This window comes from Meles meles, chromosome 15, assembly GCF_922984935.1.
Source record: "Meles meles chromosome 15, mMelMel3.1 paternal haplotype, whole genome shotgun sequence".
NCBI classification, from domain to species: Eukaryota; Metazoa; Chordata; class Mammalia; order Carnivora; family Mustelidae; genus Meles; species Meles meles.
The window spans coordinates 68,315,189-68,329,920 of record NC_060080.1 but is presented as its reverse complement, the minus strand read 5'-3'; the positions used below and the strand labels follow the sequence as shown (position 1 = coordinate 68,329,920).

General features: G+C 39.2%; 1 protein-coding gene across 4 annotated transcripts in view; it reads right to left on the bottom strand.

Moving 5' to 3' along the window:
* PSME4 (proteasome activator subunit 4) overlaps positions 1–14,062 on the bottom strand; it is a 115,022-nt gene extending 100,960 nt beyond the window's left edge. For all 4 annotated transcript variants that reach the window (XM_045979071.1, XM_045979073.1, XM_045979074.1 and 1 more), the window contains exon 1: positions 13,784–14,062. In XM_045979071.1, the coding sequence (XP_045835027.1) occupies positions 13,784–14,025 (242 nt within the window). In that variant the 5' untranslated portion in view covers positions 14,026–14,062. The remainder of the gene's footprint in view (positions 1–13,783) is intronic.
* Between the last annotated feature and the right edge of the window lie 670 nt (positions 14,063–14,732).

Below are 14,732 nucleotides of genomic sequence, written 5' to 3'. Positions count from 1 at the left end.
CTTTGTTTATTCTAACTTTCTAAAGTAAGAAGGCATTATTTTTGTAATTAGAATTAACATGTAAAAACATTTCATATCAAATTTCTGTTATAAAATACAATGTTTAAGATCAGGTAATGAATATTTCTGCATTTCTACATTTCCCTTAATAAAAACAGCCCTTATCAAAGATTACTAAAGTCCTACTTAAAACAGCACAGGAGTCAAGTTGTATGGTTCTCACTAACCAAAAATGACATCAGAGCATGAACCATGGTAACTGACTGCAATGTATGTTTAAATCCATTGAGTTCATAATGAAACTAAAAAATATTAAATACAAACAAAAAAACCCCCCACAGGTTATGCCCTTGAAGAATGGTATCAAACCAAATCATTATCTTAAAAACTGGTAAATAGGGCGCCCGGGTGGCTCAATCTGTTAAGCCTCGGACTTTGGATTTCAGCTCAGGTTGTGATCTCTGCGGTTAGATTCAGCACTCCCTCCAAGGAGCCCACGCACAGCTGAGAGTCAGCTTGAGATTCTCTCCTTCTCCCCTACCCCTGCTTGCATGGGCATGTGCTCTCCTCCCCCTCTCACTCTAAAATTAATAAATCTTAAAAAAAAACCAAACTGGCAAATAAAGAGAACCAATGAAACATTTATCCTGGCTTCTATAGGAATTGTACTGTACCTCAGGGTAAACAATAGTTCAGGTGTAAAAGTTTTTTAGAGAACTTCAGCTAATAAGCAAAAAACCATTTTGCAATCTCTAAAGAATGTGCAATGGCTATTAACATCACCAAAAGAGAGCCAGGGATTATGTGTCTCCTGATAAAAGTATACCATATACCTGATAACTAGTCTTGATAAAGAAAATGAAATTTTATGTGCTGAATAGCAGCAACAAAATCAATGATTGTGTGTCTCTAACATTTCAATCAGACTTCAACTAAAAGTAATTAAAATTATGTAATTAATAGAGCTGACTTTAAAAGACAAAAACTGAGATTACAAAAACTATGCCCTCTCTATGGAATACCTAGAAAACTGGTCACAAACTCACTTAATTCTAATACGGACATTATTCCGGCCAAAAAGTCTAATTATAATAAAATATAAATTAGAAAATATTAACACAGTATAACAAAAAGAAACCAAATTATTTAAAAACACAGTCTTAAAAACTCAATAACCAATATCTGATTTAGGGCATTCTCCCCTCTAAGAACCACTTCCTTTAAAACCAAAAACCTTTAAAGGCACAACCTTTAAAAACAGATTCAAGACAATAATGACTATTCTTACTATTATTATTTTTTTTCCATTTTATTTATTTTTTCAGCGTAACAGTATTCATTGTTTTTGCACAACACCCAGTGCTCCATGCAAAACGTGCCCTCCCCATTACCTGTTCCCCCAATCTCCCAGCCCTGACCCTATTCTTACTATTATTATTTAGCATTATTCTGAATCTAGGGATTAAAGAGCAAACTAGGAAACACAAACAGGGGTAACTGTTTCAGGAAGGGTAAAACAATGTCGTCAATGCTATGATTTTCCCTAAAACATCTAAAATCAGCAACAAAAAACCCCACTTTTAGACTAAATAAGAAAATCCATAGTCTATGTTTCTTGAAATCGGCAGCCTTCCTTACAATAACCAGATAAAAAATAGTGGTGAAAAAGATTAATTAGAAATTTCTCTGAAAGAGGGCGCCTGAGTGGCTCAGTTGGTTAAGTGTCTGACTCTGGCTAGGTCATGGTCTCAGAGTCCTGGGACTGAGCCCTATATGGGGCTCCCTGCTCAGCAGGGAGTTTGCTTCTCCCTGTCCCTCCCCCAGCCCCCTGCTCGTTCTCTCTCTCTCTCAGATAGATAAATAAATAAAATCTTTTTAAAAAGGAAATTTCTCTAAAAGAAATGTACAGGAATTACATTTTAAAACAATAAAACTGTACTAAAATGTAAAATATCTGAATAAATGGTGAGACATAAGAATTTTTAAAACTATGTCTTCATACCTTACAATGGTCATGGTCATTTTATTTGCTTTAAAATACTTTTCAATGAGATACCTAAAAAAACTCTTCCCTCTAACCAGAACAAAACAAAACAAAACAAAACCAACCTTCCTCCGCACTTTACTGTCTTTTCCTTCTGTTCCTAAGATACCACCAATGAAAAAATTAAAAAAGGCAAAGTGTGCGGAGAAAGCCAGAAGAACAGGAATTAATTGCTCTCACTTGATTACGGGACTAACTCCTTCATCGTAACACATAGTATTAAAAATGCAGATACAGCTTCTCATTACTAGGAAGAGTGAATGAACAGATAAAATGTAGGCTTTTCTCATAAATCCCCCTTTCTCTTTTCACTCAATACCCCATGTATTCAAAATGCCTTTCTCGATGTGACAAAAATGTACTGGAAAACGAAATATACAGAAATAAGGGAGACAAATGAAGTAGAGTTTTGTGATTTTTTTTTTTAAACCAATGTTTCATCATAGATGAGTGTCCACTGAACTGAATCTTGAAAGATCAGAAAGCCATCATCACTCTGAATAAGCAACCGAGGGTCAAGAAAATCTGAGCCATTTGAGGAAAGAGGCAGGAACAGGCACAGGCGACGGGTCTAGGGAGAAGAAGAGGAAAAACAGCATTCTTCTGTGACAAAAAGACACAACCAAGAGAATGTTCCTTACTCTTTCATTTCACTTCCAAAGAGGTCAAGCTGAGGATCAAGAAAAGGAATATACCATCACAAAACAAAACAAAAAACAATAAAGGCTATCAATTCCAAGTGTCTGCTAATATGGAAGAAAAGCAAATTAGGACTTATCTAAAGTGGAGAATATCTTATGTTGCTATGCTCTAAATTACTTTGCAACTCCCAATATTATAATCAACTCTGAGTAGCCAGAATACTTATTTTTTTCAGATGTTTTTATATTTTTTTAAATTTATTTATTTTTTCAGCGTAACAGTATTTATTGTTTTTGCACAACACCCAGTGCTCCATGCAATACGTGCCCTCCCTATTACTCACCACCTGGGTCCCCAACCTCCCACCCCCCGCCCCTTCAAAACCCTCAGGTTCTTTTTCAGAGTCCATAGTCTCTCATGGTTCGCCTCCCCTTCCAATTTCCCTCAACTTCCTTCTCCTCTCCATCTCCCAATATCCTCCATGTCATTTGTTATGCTCCACAAATAAGTGAAACCATATGATACTTGACTCTCTCTGCTTGACTTATTTCACTCAGCATAATCTCTTCCAGTCCCGTCCAATGTTGCTACAAAAGTTGGGTATTCATCCTTTCTGATGGAGGCATAATACTCCATTGTGCATATGGACCACATTTTCCTTATCCATTCATCCGTTGAAGGGCATCTTGGTTCTTTCCACAGTTTGGCGACCGTGGCCATTGCTGCTATAAACATTGGGGTACAGATGGCCCTTCTTTTCACTACAAGCCAGAATACTTATTGATTTCAACACAACAGCCAAGCCAGCAGGATCAGCAAGGTTCTACAAATTTGCAGAGAATTCAAAGTGCTCTAGGCCAGTCCCTTGGGCAAGTCAGTTAATCTATTTGTAAAGCCTGGGTTTCTTCACAAGGCTATGGTGGTGAGTAACTGACTAATGTACAAGAAAGACATTCTGATTTAACTGATCTGCAGTGGAGCCCCAAGGACCAGTTGTTTCTATGCTTCCCGGGCGTTTCACTACATTTGAGAACCACTGCACCTTTGCAGACTGTATGGAGTACAGATATGGTTTAAAATCGATTTAAATCATTAAAAATAAAATATAATCTGCTTCAAATAATATTTCTTCAGTAAGAGTCTAAGTATACCTTAAGATATTTGCTTACTATATAGTTTCTTGTGAATTAGTTGTTCATATCCTTACAAGCCTAGCTATCCTTTAGGTCTTCCTCTTTTGCAGTCTTCCTCCATTCCCAACTAAAATTGCTATCTCTGTCCTCTCTGTCCTTTAATAGCTTATACCAAACTTGAGTGTTTTCCACATTCTATTTCTTACTGGAGTTATACATGTATACATTATTGTATTTCTTTAGATGACTGACAGGTAAGGATGACAGGGACATACCTATATACACACGTAACCCTCAACTCTAACCGAAGACTGAAACAAGGTGGGCGTTCTGAGAAACATTTTTTTGGCTGACCAAATGTATATCTTGAGAAATATACTGGCTTTTATAATTAAAAAGAGCTCACGAGAACTAGTTCTATCTTTAAAAGAAAAAAAATCGTTTTAAACTAACAATAAATATTTTACCAAATTAAGCAAATTGGCCTTAAAATACTGAGTAGGTTTCCGAAACACACTATAAAACAGGTCTATTATCTTTACCAAGTATAGTATCTCTGGAGGAAGGCTCTAAATAGACAAGGAGGTCTGAGGTACACACTCTTCTCTTTATCCCCATCTATACCACAGGCTAAACATTCTCACCAGAGCTTCAGCATATTGTATTTCAGAGTTATATTCTTTATGACTTATTAAAACTGACCTGACAATTTCTGGAGTAATACAGTCATTCACTATTAATATCTAATAATGATCCCTCTCTTCTTTTCCCAGTTGCTTCTCTCTGGAGTCATGGACAAGGGGCACTCATCTCTTGAAATGCTTTACTGAATGTCAGTTAAGAGCCAGACATGGCAAAAGGGAATGGAAAGTAACAAATGGTCCTGGAGCATAAAGCCTAGAGGGACACAGACAACTTAAGTCTTTCAGTATAATGCTCCAAGTACCTACTTTAACAGTTACGTGGTCAACTTGTTCATATCTGTTCCCCCATGTTAAATGGCTTTCTCAAAATTCCTGCTTACCTAACCAAATTCTACCTCAAGACTCAGGTGCAGTTCTTCCCCGGGGTGCCTTCCCAGGCTATACAGCCTGAGAGTTTGCTTCCTCTGGGACACATAAGCCCTGTGGTCATCAGACAAATCAGCTAATACATTACCTCACTAAGTTTCATTTCTTCAAGGGTAAAACTGGGATAACAAACGTACCTACAATTCATGGGTTGTTTGTGAAAATTAAGTGAAACACTGAATGTAAAGTCATTAGCATAGTGCTGGCACACTGAGGCCTCAACATATGGTAGGTCGTATCTATGCCACTCATTCAATAATCTATTAACTAATGCTCTCCCATAAGATCTCCCAGTTGACTGATTTTTTTAAACTGTTGCAACTTTTCATTTTTACCCCTTTTATCTTTGTGGTTCAAGGTGTAGGTGTTGACCCGATGATCTGAATTACAGAAACCTGTAAAATCAGTAGCTTTCATATTTTGGGAGCCACAATCCACTGTTATAAATATATAACCCAGTACATACATAAACATGTACAAAACTGGGGGGAAAAAAAAAGCTCATATAAAAACGTGAAATTACGGTCATAAACATTCACCCTTATTACTTCTAAGTTTACTCTAATAATTCTAATTTAGTTTACTAAAAAACAAACGCCTCAAAAGAAAAAACTAAAATGATTTCACAACCCTTTGGTCATAACACACAAACGAAAAATTCTCTATTAAGCACTAATGAATGAACATACAGATGAAAAATTGTGAGACCATACAAACTACAAAAAAAAAAAAAGCCCCACAAAATGAAAAGGTTTTAAAGATACTTGCCTATTTAATTATGATTTTTTAAAAAATCACATCTTAGGGGTGCCTGGGTGGCTCAGTGGGTTAAGCCTCTGCCTTCGGCTCAGGTCATAATCTCAGGGTCCTGGGATCGAGCCCCGCATTGGGCTCTTTGCTTAGCGGGGAGCCTGCTTCCCCCTCTCCTTGCTTGTCTCTCTGCCTACTTGTGATCCCTCTCTCTGTCAAATAAATAAATAAAATCTTTTTAAAAATAAAATCACATTTTAAATCATTCCGGAATTTGTTAAATGATAACTGTTTTCCTGCCATACACAAAATAGAGACCTCTGTTTGGTATATGTTGGCAGAAATTTGACAATATTTTAATTACTGGGATGTCTGGAAGTAACCCACCTTCCTTCATAACTAAACTCTTTAGGAATCTGCCCAAAATATAAACACTCTAATGCAAAAGATTGCATTCATAAAGTTTCTTACTCTAAAAGCTTCTATTTCATCCTTGGCTTAAAAAAGAAATACGTTAGAAAACAAGATGAAATACTCATACTTGAGAGCCCAAAGATCACTAACACATTTCTTTTAGAGTACCTACCATTAGGAGATTAGAAAGCATTTTTAATAATTCTTAAGCAGTTTCCAATTTATTTGAACTACAATACTATTCTCAAATCCATTTCACAGCTGCAATAGTGTTAGTTTTTTTTCCATGGGAAGGGAAAAATATTTATCATATTTTGATTTTTTTTAAGCTTTTTTTTCTTTTTAAGTAATCTCTTACACCTAATGTGGGGCTCGAACTCACCACCCTGAGATCAAGAATTAATTGCAGGCTCTTCTAATTGAACCAGACAGGCACCTCTTTATTTTTAGACTCTAAAATTTAGGGTCTAATTATTTTTGGGGAAAAAAAAAGTCAAACTAGCATAAAAAGGTGATGATCACTACCAAAACTGTATGGTTCACCTATTCACAAATTGTATTAACTACACTCTAAATTAGTGTAGTATTAAATATTCAGTATTAAAGATTTAAGCATAACAATTTAGTATTAAATATTTAGCATAACAATTTTTATTTAGTATAAAATATTTAAGCATAACAATTATTACAGATTTATTTTAAAATAAAGTCTCAAACTCATCAATGCAACCAATATAATCTGCTTTCTTCTCTAATTAACTTTGCTAAACCCACTCCCCCAGACTCCCACTTTTGATTATGAAACACACCATTCTCCTCTTTAAACAAAGTGCTCCTTCCCTCCGTTTCTTTTACTAAATATGTAACTTTCTTTTGAATCCCATATTAAACTAGATCTCATCCCATATTTGTTTTCTCCATTTTGACTGTGTAAGTAGTAATTTCTTAGAATTCCATAACACTTTAGTTTACAAAGAACAAAAAAAATTAATTACAATATCATTGAGTACAAAGGAATGTACACGCACTGCTGTACCGCTCTAGTAAATGCTGGGAGAGGAGAAAAGGAAGTAAACAGAGAGGACACTGACCTCAAGAAAGCTCACAGTAGAGAGAGAGAAGATAATACACAAAGACTAGGAAAGCACTAACAAGGGATCAAGAGAGTACACGAAAAGGGAAGAAATGCTGAGTGTAGGCCGAATATGGAAGTAGCCAACCTCAAGGTTCCAAATGGGAATATTTTTTTAACATTCCAGTGGCCGTGTCAATGAATATTAAAGATTTTTTCGGTTGTTGTTTGCTTGTTGTTGCTTTTATTATCCAGTTCTCAGCTTGCCATTCACACTGTATGAGATTTTGATCTAATTTTCTACACAGCTTAGAAAAAAATACAGATTTGGATTTTGTATTAAAAAGGAGAAAAGGAGAGCAGTGAGAGAAGATTCACTAGAAATGTTTCATTTAACAGAAAAGTTAACACCCAGGTTTCAAAATGAGAAAATGGGTGAAGAAGTTGTACCCTTATTTACTACTAAATAAATAAGCATCCCTTAAAAAAACAAGAAACTGCCTCCATTTTACTTCAGTCAAGAACATGTACCTCAAAGACAATTTACTGCAGCAAGACCACTTGGGAAAATTGTTTTTAAATGATACATTCACATTTCTGAACAAGAAATAGTACTGTTTCACTAATTTTTTCCCCTAACTGCCCTTCTCAGTGCCTCCATTTAGGGCATTAAAACATACTGGTCAGAAAAAGAATTTTTTTTAAGAAATGCACTTAGAATTCATATTTTCTTTCCTCAAGTTTCTTGATGGAGCTACTACTTGTCAAGGCTGTCCTTAAAGAACAAAAATGCGTGCTTAAGAGAAAAGCACTGGAACTTCCCAAGAGGGCAGAAATCTTTCACTAACATATCCCAAGGGCCAAAACCAGTGCCTGCCCCCCCACAAAGCACTCAGAAAATATTTGTTCAAGACTCCTGCCGCTACTCCTTTGCATCCAACTATGTATTAACCTAATAAGAAACTCAGTATCTTTGTTTTTAAAATGGAGAATTCAAGGAAGTCCTGGTTGCCCCAGGACAGATTCTATGTCTCCGCAGTTAAGAGGGGGAGAAGAAAGATGCCAAAATACACAAATGTTCATTAATAAGCTGTATTATAAATCATTGTCCATGGGGTCTGTCTGCAGTAAACCTTAGACAAAACAATGCAAATGGAAACTCAGAATTAAAACCACAAATTCTGCAAGTAGAATTTCATGAGATTGATCAAAGTGATGTTGGATTATTGTTCATTTTCCTAAGCTTGAGAATGGCATCACTATTGACTTTTTTGGTTTAATTCCTTTTCCTTTGTGGATACATACTGGAAGCACTTATGAATGGAATAATATGCTTCAAACACAATGTGGGGGGGTGGGGTGCATGGGAGTGGAAGGAACATGACTGTCCATGAGTTGATAATTGAAGACAGATGATGGGTACCTGGAGTTCACTAAACTATTGTCTTCCTTTGTACATGTCTGGTATGTTCCACGATAAAAAAAAAGTTTAAAGCAAAATAAATTTAAAAAGTGTCCAAAAACTAAAAAAAAAAAAAAAGTGTTCAAAAACTATTCAAATCATATATATTGACAAATGAGATTCTCCAAAAACATCCTCACTAGTTATAGTGAGGAGAAGAAATTGACAAAGTGTTTTAAAAGAATGATTAAGAGAGGTTCTTGAGGGAAGTCTGACTGGCTCAGTCAATGGAGGATGTGACTCTTAATCTAAGTCGTGAGTTCAAGCCCCAAATCAGGCATGGCACCTACTTGAAAAAGAAAAAAAGAAAGAATGAATGAATGAAAGTAAGGCAAGAAAGAAACTAAAAAGGTGTTTGAAAAATGGGAAGGGCCTCAAATATACATATATAAAATATCTAAGTTTGAGATTGCTATGAAAAATTAAATGTGTACATGTGTAGGTACAGGGGATATCTTATTATCTGCTCAATTTTGCTCTGAACCTAAGGCTGCTCTAAAAACTAAAGTTAGTTAATTTAAAGAAAAAAAAGGGAAAGAGGGGTGCCTGGGTGGCTCAGCCTCTGCATTTGGCTCGGGTCGTGATCTCAGGGTCCTGGAGTCAAGCCCCGCATCGGGCTCTCTGCTTAGTGGGGAGATTGCATCCTCCCTCTCTCTCTGCCTACTTGTGATCTCTGTCAAATAAATAAATAAAATCTTTAAAAAAAAAAAAAAAGAAAGAAAGAAACGTGAAGGACCGTTTATTGTACTGTTATACAACTCTATCAGAAAAATTCATGTCCCCCAAAATAATTTAATTAATTTACTTTGCTTTTTCTATGGAAAATCAGCTTTCAAATCAATTTGACAAAGAAATTCTAGTTCCTGTTTTGAGTGGGGTCATATAATAACAAAGGGCAAACTTTTCCACTATTTTCCCTAACTGGTTCTCACTGATCAATGTGGTAATCTGTCAAGATTTCAAGACTTTTTACTAGTAAAAAGCACTTCTATTTATCGTGTACTTCACTATTTCAACACTTAAACATTAGATATCCAAATAAGTATATCATGTTAATAGCTGAGATTCAGTGGTTAGCATTTTCTACTTTCTCCCCCAACACAGAGATGATACAAATTTGGGTGCTCTTGTGGTCAGATTATTACTTTCCACAAAAGAAGTTCAGTGTATTTGATAATTCATATCTTGACTAAACTTAAGTTTCCGGTGGTTATATAATCTAATTAAAAACATGCAGTTTCAACTGGGATAATCCAATTCCTATCCAGGAAGGCTAATCATGCTCTTAGTAATAATTAAACAAGGAAGTTACAGTTTAATAAGCAAATGAAATGATTTGTCAGTATAATAGAGTCATTTCATTGTAATAAAACAGCACAGAATATAACATTTCATTATAACAAATAAGACATTTAAATTTGTTTCTTAATACACCAAGTGCACATCCTTCACTAAGATTAAAATTCTTCTTAAAAAAAAAAAAAAAAGAAAGAAACACGAAAGAAAGAAAGCATTATGGATGGGGTAAACTTGTAGGAAATAGTAGGCTATTCACTTGTTTTCCCTCCTCCAGATCATTTTAAAGGAACAGAAAGCTAGAAAGGCCCTCTGGGACTAACTCAATGATTTTTCAAACAGTATGTTTTAGAGACCTGAGCAGCTTTAGGGGGTTATATGATCAGTGAACTGTTAAAAAGAAAGAAAAAAAAATCAGTGCAACTTTATCCTGTCCAAGGAGCCCAATACCAGGTTTAAGATTTTGCTTTTACAGAACAGTCCATGGATAAGTTTTAAGTTTGAAAAACCACAAAAAGTCTACACTCCTCCCACTTTCCAAAAGAGGACCCTAAAGCTGAGAGAGATGGTAACAAGACCAAGATGGTAAGAATGTTTGCAGCAAAGCCAGGTATAGATAACTGATGTCTTTTTTTTTTTTTTTTTTTTTTTTTTATGTATTTGTTTGACAGACAGATTACAAGTAGGGAGAGAGGCAGGCAGAGAGAGAGAGAGAGAGAGGAGGAAGCAGGCTGCCCGCTGAGCAGGGAGCCCCAGGCAGGGCTCGATCCCAGAACCCTGAGATCATGACCTGAGCCCAAGGCAGAGGCTTTAACCCACTGAGCCACCCAGGTGCCCCGATAACTGATGTCTTTAAACTAGACCTTACTACCTCACATGAAAGGTCCAGAGAGACAAGGGGGAAGAAAGCAAGTTTCAGGATTATCCTTCTTCAACTCCGTCATTCTCTACACGGACCATCAGTTATCCACCAACATCTTTCACTGTGAGTCCAGGAAACTGTCTTTACTGCTATTTCCCAAAGACCATTAGGTTTGTGCCTCTCTTCTCCCAATTTGTTTCCCTGCTTCTTAAAAACATTCCCTCTGATATTACCTCACATAATGTCTCTAATACTTCAGCTTGTCCATACAAGAGAGCTTGTATTTTACCACAGGGCCAATTTTTAAAGCATGCAGAAATAACCTTTCTTCACAGAGATGTTACACGGACCCATTGTCTCGGAAATGGATCAAAACAGAATGATGGTAAGTACCTAAGTGAGGTAAAAAGTTAAAAAAGGGAGCTGGAGCCTGAGTATCCCCAAACCAGAACTCTACCCGACACAGACCTGTGATGCCCAGATTACGGGTGTACACTTCTGGTCCGGATCCAGTCCCAGTGCCTCTGAACAGCATTTACACTCTGGTCTTCTTTAGGAACGGACTTGATCTATATATACAACTATTTCCAGTACTTTACAAGCTGCTCAAATAGTCCTTGCAGAAAGATACACACTGGCCTATTTGAGGCTCTACAGGATAAAAAAAAAAAGTCACAAAATACCAGACCAGGAATGTTTCTCAGGAATTACTTAGTCCAACCCCTCATTTCTTTCACAAGAATACCGAAACACACGATTAAAGGAACCTTCCCACAGTCACAGAGCTACTGGTAGAAGTTAGATTTTATTTTCACTACTACTTTCCGTTCTTCTACAAAGTGCTAAATATGATCACTGCTCAGGTAATTGACAGCTGTCAACACATGTTTTGTCATCATTTAAATGTAAACTTGTGCAACACACAGGCTCATTAAAAAACAAGTGCAACTATAAACAGGTCACCTTAACATGACTTAGGAAAAAAAAAAAAATACAACCAAGATCACAACATGTCCCACCAAGTTCAAAATGTCTCATAGTGCAATCCTGAGAATCAGTTTGCAGCATTTAACCACTGTTCCAAAATAAAATTCTGACAGCATTGAATGGTTCGGGGTTCACAGGCTAATAAGACTTATTAACTGCAATCTAGCCTAAACACCAAGGACTGTCTCCACTGTATTTTTAGCCATTTCTAGGTAAAAGCTGCTTATACTTAATAAGCCCAAAATAATCCAACTCTAGGTGCTAATTTACCAAGCTTAGTAATATGTCAGAAAACAATGCTTAAATCTGTGTAGATTCCAGATTCAGAAATCCAAACCAGATATGCATTCACACACTGGTATACTTATACACTGTGCATTTAAAAGCTGTGCCCTCCAAAATGGTTATTCTCTGGTAAATCTAACAAGAGTGATCAAAATGCGGGAATTACTGGAACTAACAAAATAACTTTATTTTTATTGTGCCTAAGTAACACAAACACATAGGAAGTTCACTTGAAAAATCATTTGATGTTAATCAATTATAAAACATTTCTCTGTTTTGACTGAAAGTGTTTCTTCCCCCGGTTGCATTTCTTTTTTCCCCAAAGTCTCCTATTAATCCTAAATACACAAACTTCTCCATTCTCTAATCAGGGAAGAGCTGTTAACCTTGACATTTTATGTCAGTCTTTGAAAAGGGTAAATTAAGTGTTTTAGTTCTGTCTTCATTAAAAAGGTATTACTACCCCCAATACCATCGTCTAGAGGAGATGAGAAATTTGTCAGAGGCTCCCTAATAACTGGCAGATAAGAATCATCCTGTGAGGAAATGTTGAGAAGACTATGGCATTACAAAACCCTGAGTCATCACCCAGTTCACTCAGCAGATTTGGGTAAACACTGGAGAAGTAACTTATGTCTTGTGTGTTTATCCATCCAGACCCACATGCATGAACATACAATGTTACCAGATTTTGTGTACAGTTAACCAAACAAGATATAGCACAACTTTCCTAAAAAGTTCTTCTGACAGTGAAGATGCCCATCTTGCTGGTTATTTGGACATAAATGGATATATATAGTCTCTAACCTTTCCTCCCAGACTGTATTTTTACTTCTTTCCCCCTTACTTTCAGTGGCACTAAAGTCTGCCGAGTGTTTGTACAAAAACAAACAAAAAACCAGTAACAATAATAAAAGAATATAACAACTGAAAGTGATTTAGGTCATCTATATCCATCTGAGAGACTCAAAAATTAACACAAGCCAGGTACTCATAATGCCCTAGACAAACTGACAGCTCTCTTCTCTATTTTCCTTAGGGTTGCGCATTTCCAAAGAAAATGTCACAACTGGAGAAACACACTTCCCGGAGGTTCTAAGACTCAACATTCCCAACATTAACGTCTAGTATACAGCCCGAGAATGTGGTTAAGGGCTGATTTTAAACCAATTTCAATCAAAGCCACAAAGACCGAGCAGGCCCAAAAAAAGCAGAACCTACAAGTTCCCTACGGCCTCCTACCCATTCAGAAAGTTACGAGACACGAATAGAGGGATACGAAGAGGCGGAGACCGAAGAGGAAAAGCCGGAGCAAACACCAGGAAAAGTCAATAGTTGCTCCCCCATAGATGAATCCTGTCTCTCCTCCCCCATTAGTCTTTAAAGGTCTAAGGAGGACCTTTGGGGGACCGCTCATCTCTTTCCCTGGGAGCCCGGTACCCTCCGGCTCCCCAGGGCCCCGCAGGTCGGAAGACAACAATCCGAATCCTTGGGGGAGAGGCAGCTGGGGAGGACGTAGAGGGCTCGTGAGGACCGAGGAGGTCCGGCAGAAAAGTGGCAGGGAGGGCACTTGGGTGCTTCCCAGGCTTCTTGTCGCGATTCTCAGACTAATGCTCCCAGACCACTGGCTAGAGTCGGGGCAGAGTTGAGTCCAGCGGTCCGGTACCGACAAAGAGACACCTCCCCCTCACCACGGACGCCCCCCACCCCCAAGACTTTGCTCCCCACCCCACCCCCGCCCACCCTACAGGCCCGTACACACTTACGTGGAGAGTTTCCTGGTCCAGAAAAGGCCCCCGGGCCACAGCTCTTGGAGCTGCACGGCCCGGCCCAGGTTGCTTTTGATCTGGGCCAGCTGCAAGTCTGACTCGGCGTCCAGCCGCTCGGCATAGGGCAGCAGCTTGTTGTAGACGATCTCCTTTTGAGGGACGAAGCCCCGCGGGTCCGGGCCGGGCCGCCCACCGGGCTCCGGGGGATCCCTGCCGTCCACTCGTTCGGCCGGCTCCATGAGCCTAGGGACACCCCCCCTACCCCCTCCCACCCTAACCCTCCCCGGCCCCCACCCCTCTCCGGGCTCCGCCTCCTCCGCGTCGTCGTCGCCCCGCGCCCGCCGGCGGCCCGTCGCCCTCGGCCCGACCGCTGGGCCCCCTCCCCTGGCCGGCGCGCTGCTGGCCTCCGCGCGATCCCGGTTCGTTGGCGGCGGCAGCGGCCGCTCAGCCCGCCCCGCACCGGCTCGGCTGGTGACGCTGCAGCAGCCGGGCCCGCAGGTTCCGGACGGGCCTCAAGTCACTTCCGGGGCGGGGCGGGGCGGAGCGACGGTGTCGGAGGAGGTGGTGGCCGCCAGTGGCGGCGGTGGCGGCGCCTCCCTCGCGGTGGGGCCGGCTCGGAGCCCCCACCCCCGGGCCTCACTCGCGGAGCGCGAGGCTGCCCCACCGGAAACACGAGGCGGAATTCCAAGCTATTGTCCTTTCTCGCTTGGGGTCGCGCGCTCCCTGCGGCTGCCGGTAGTCGCCGTGCCTTCCGACAAGGCAGTGGGCCTAGTCCCCCACCTCGAGTGTGTGGAAAAACCTAGGTACTCTGTATCCATCTCACTTGTTATTTATAGATTTGTTTGCTCAGTCACCTTTAAGCCCTCCACTTTCTGGTATTCTTCTGGCCGCCCTCATTCCAAAAAAGTGAATAGTTACTCATTTAACAAATACTAAGTGAACTACT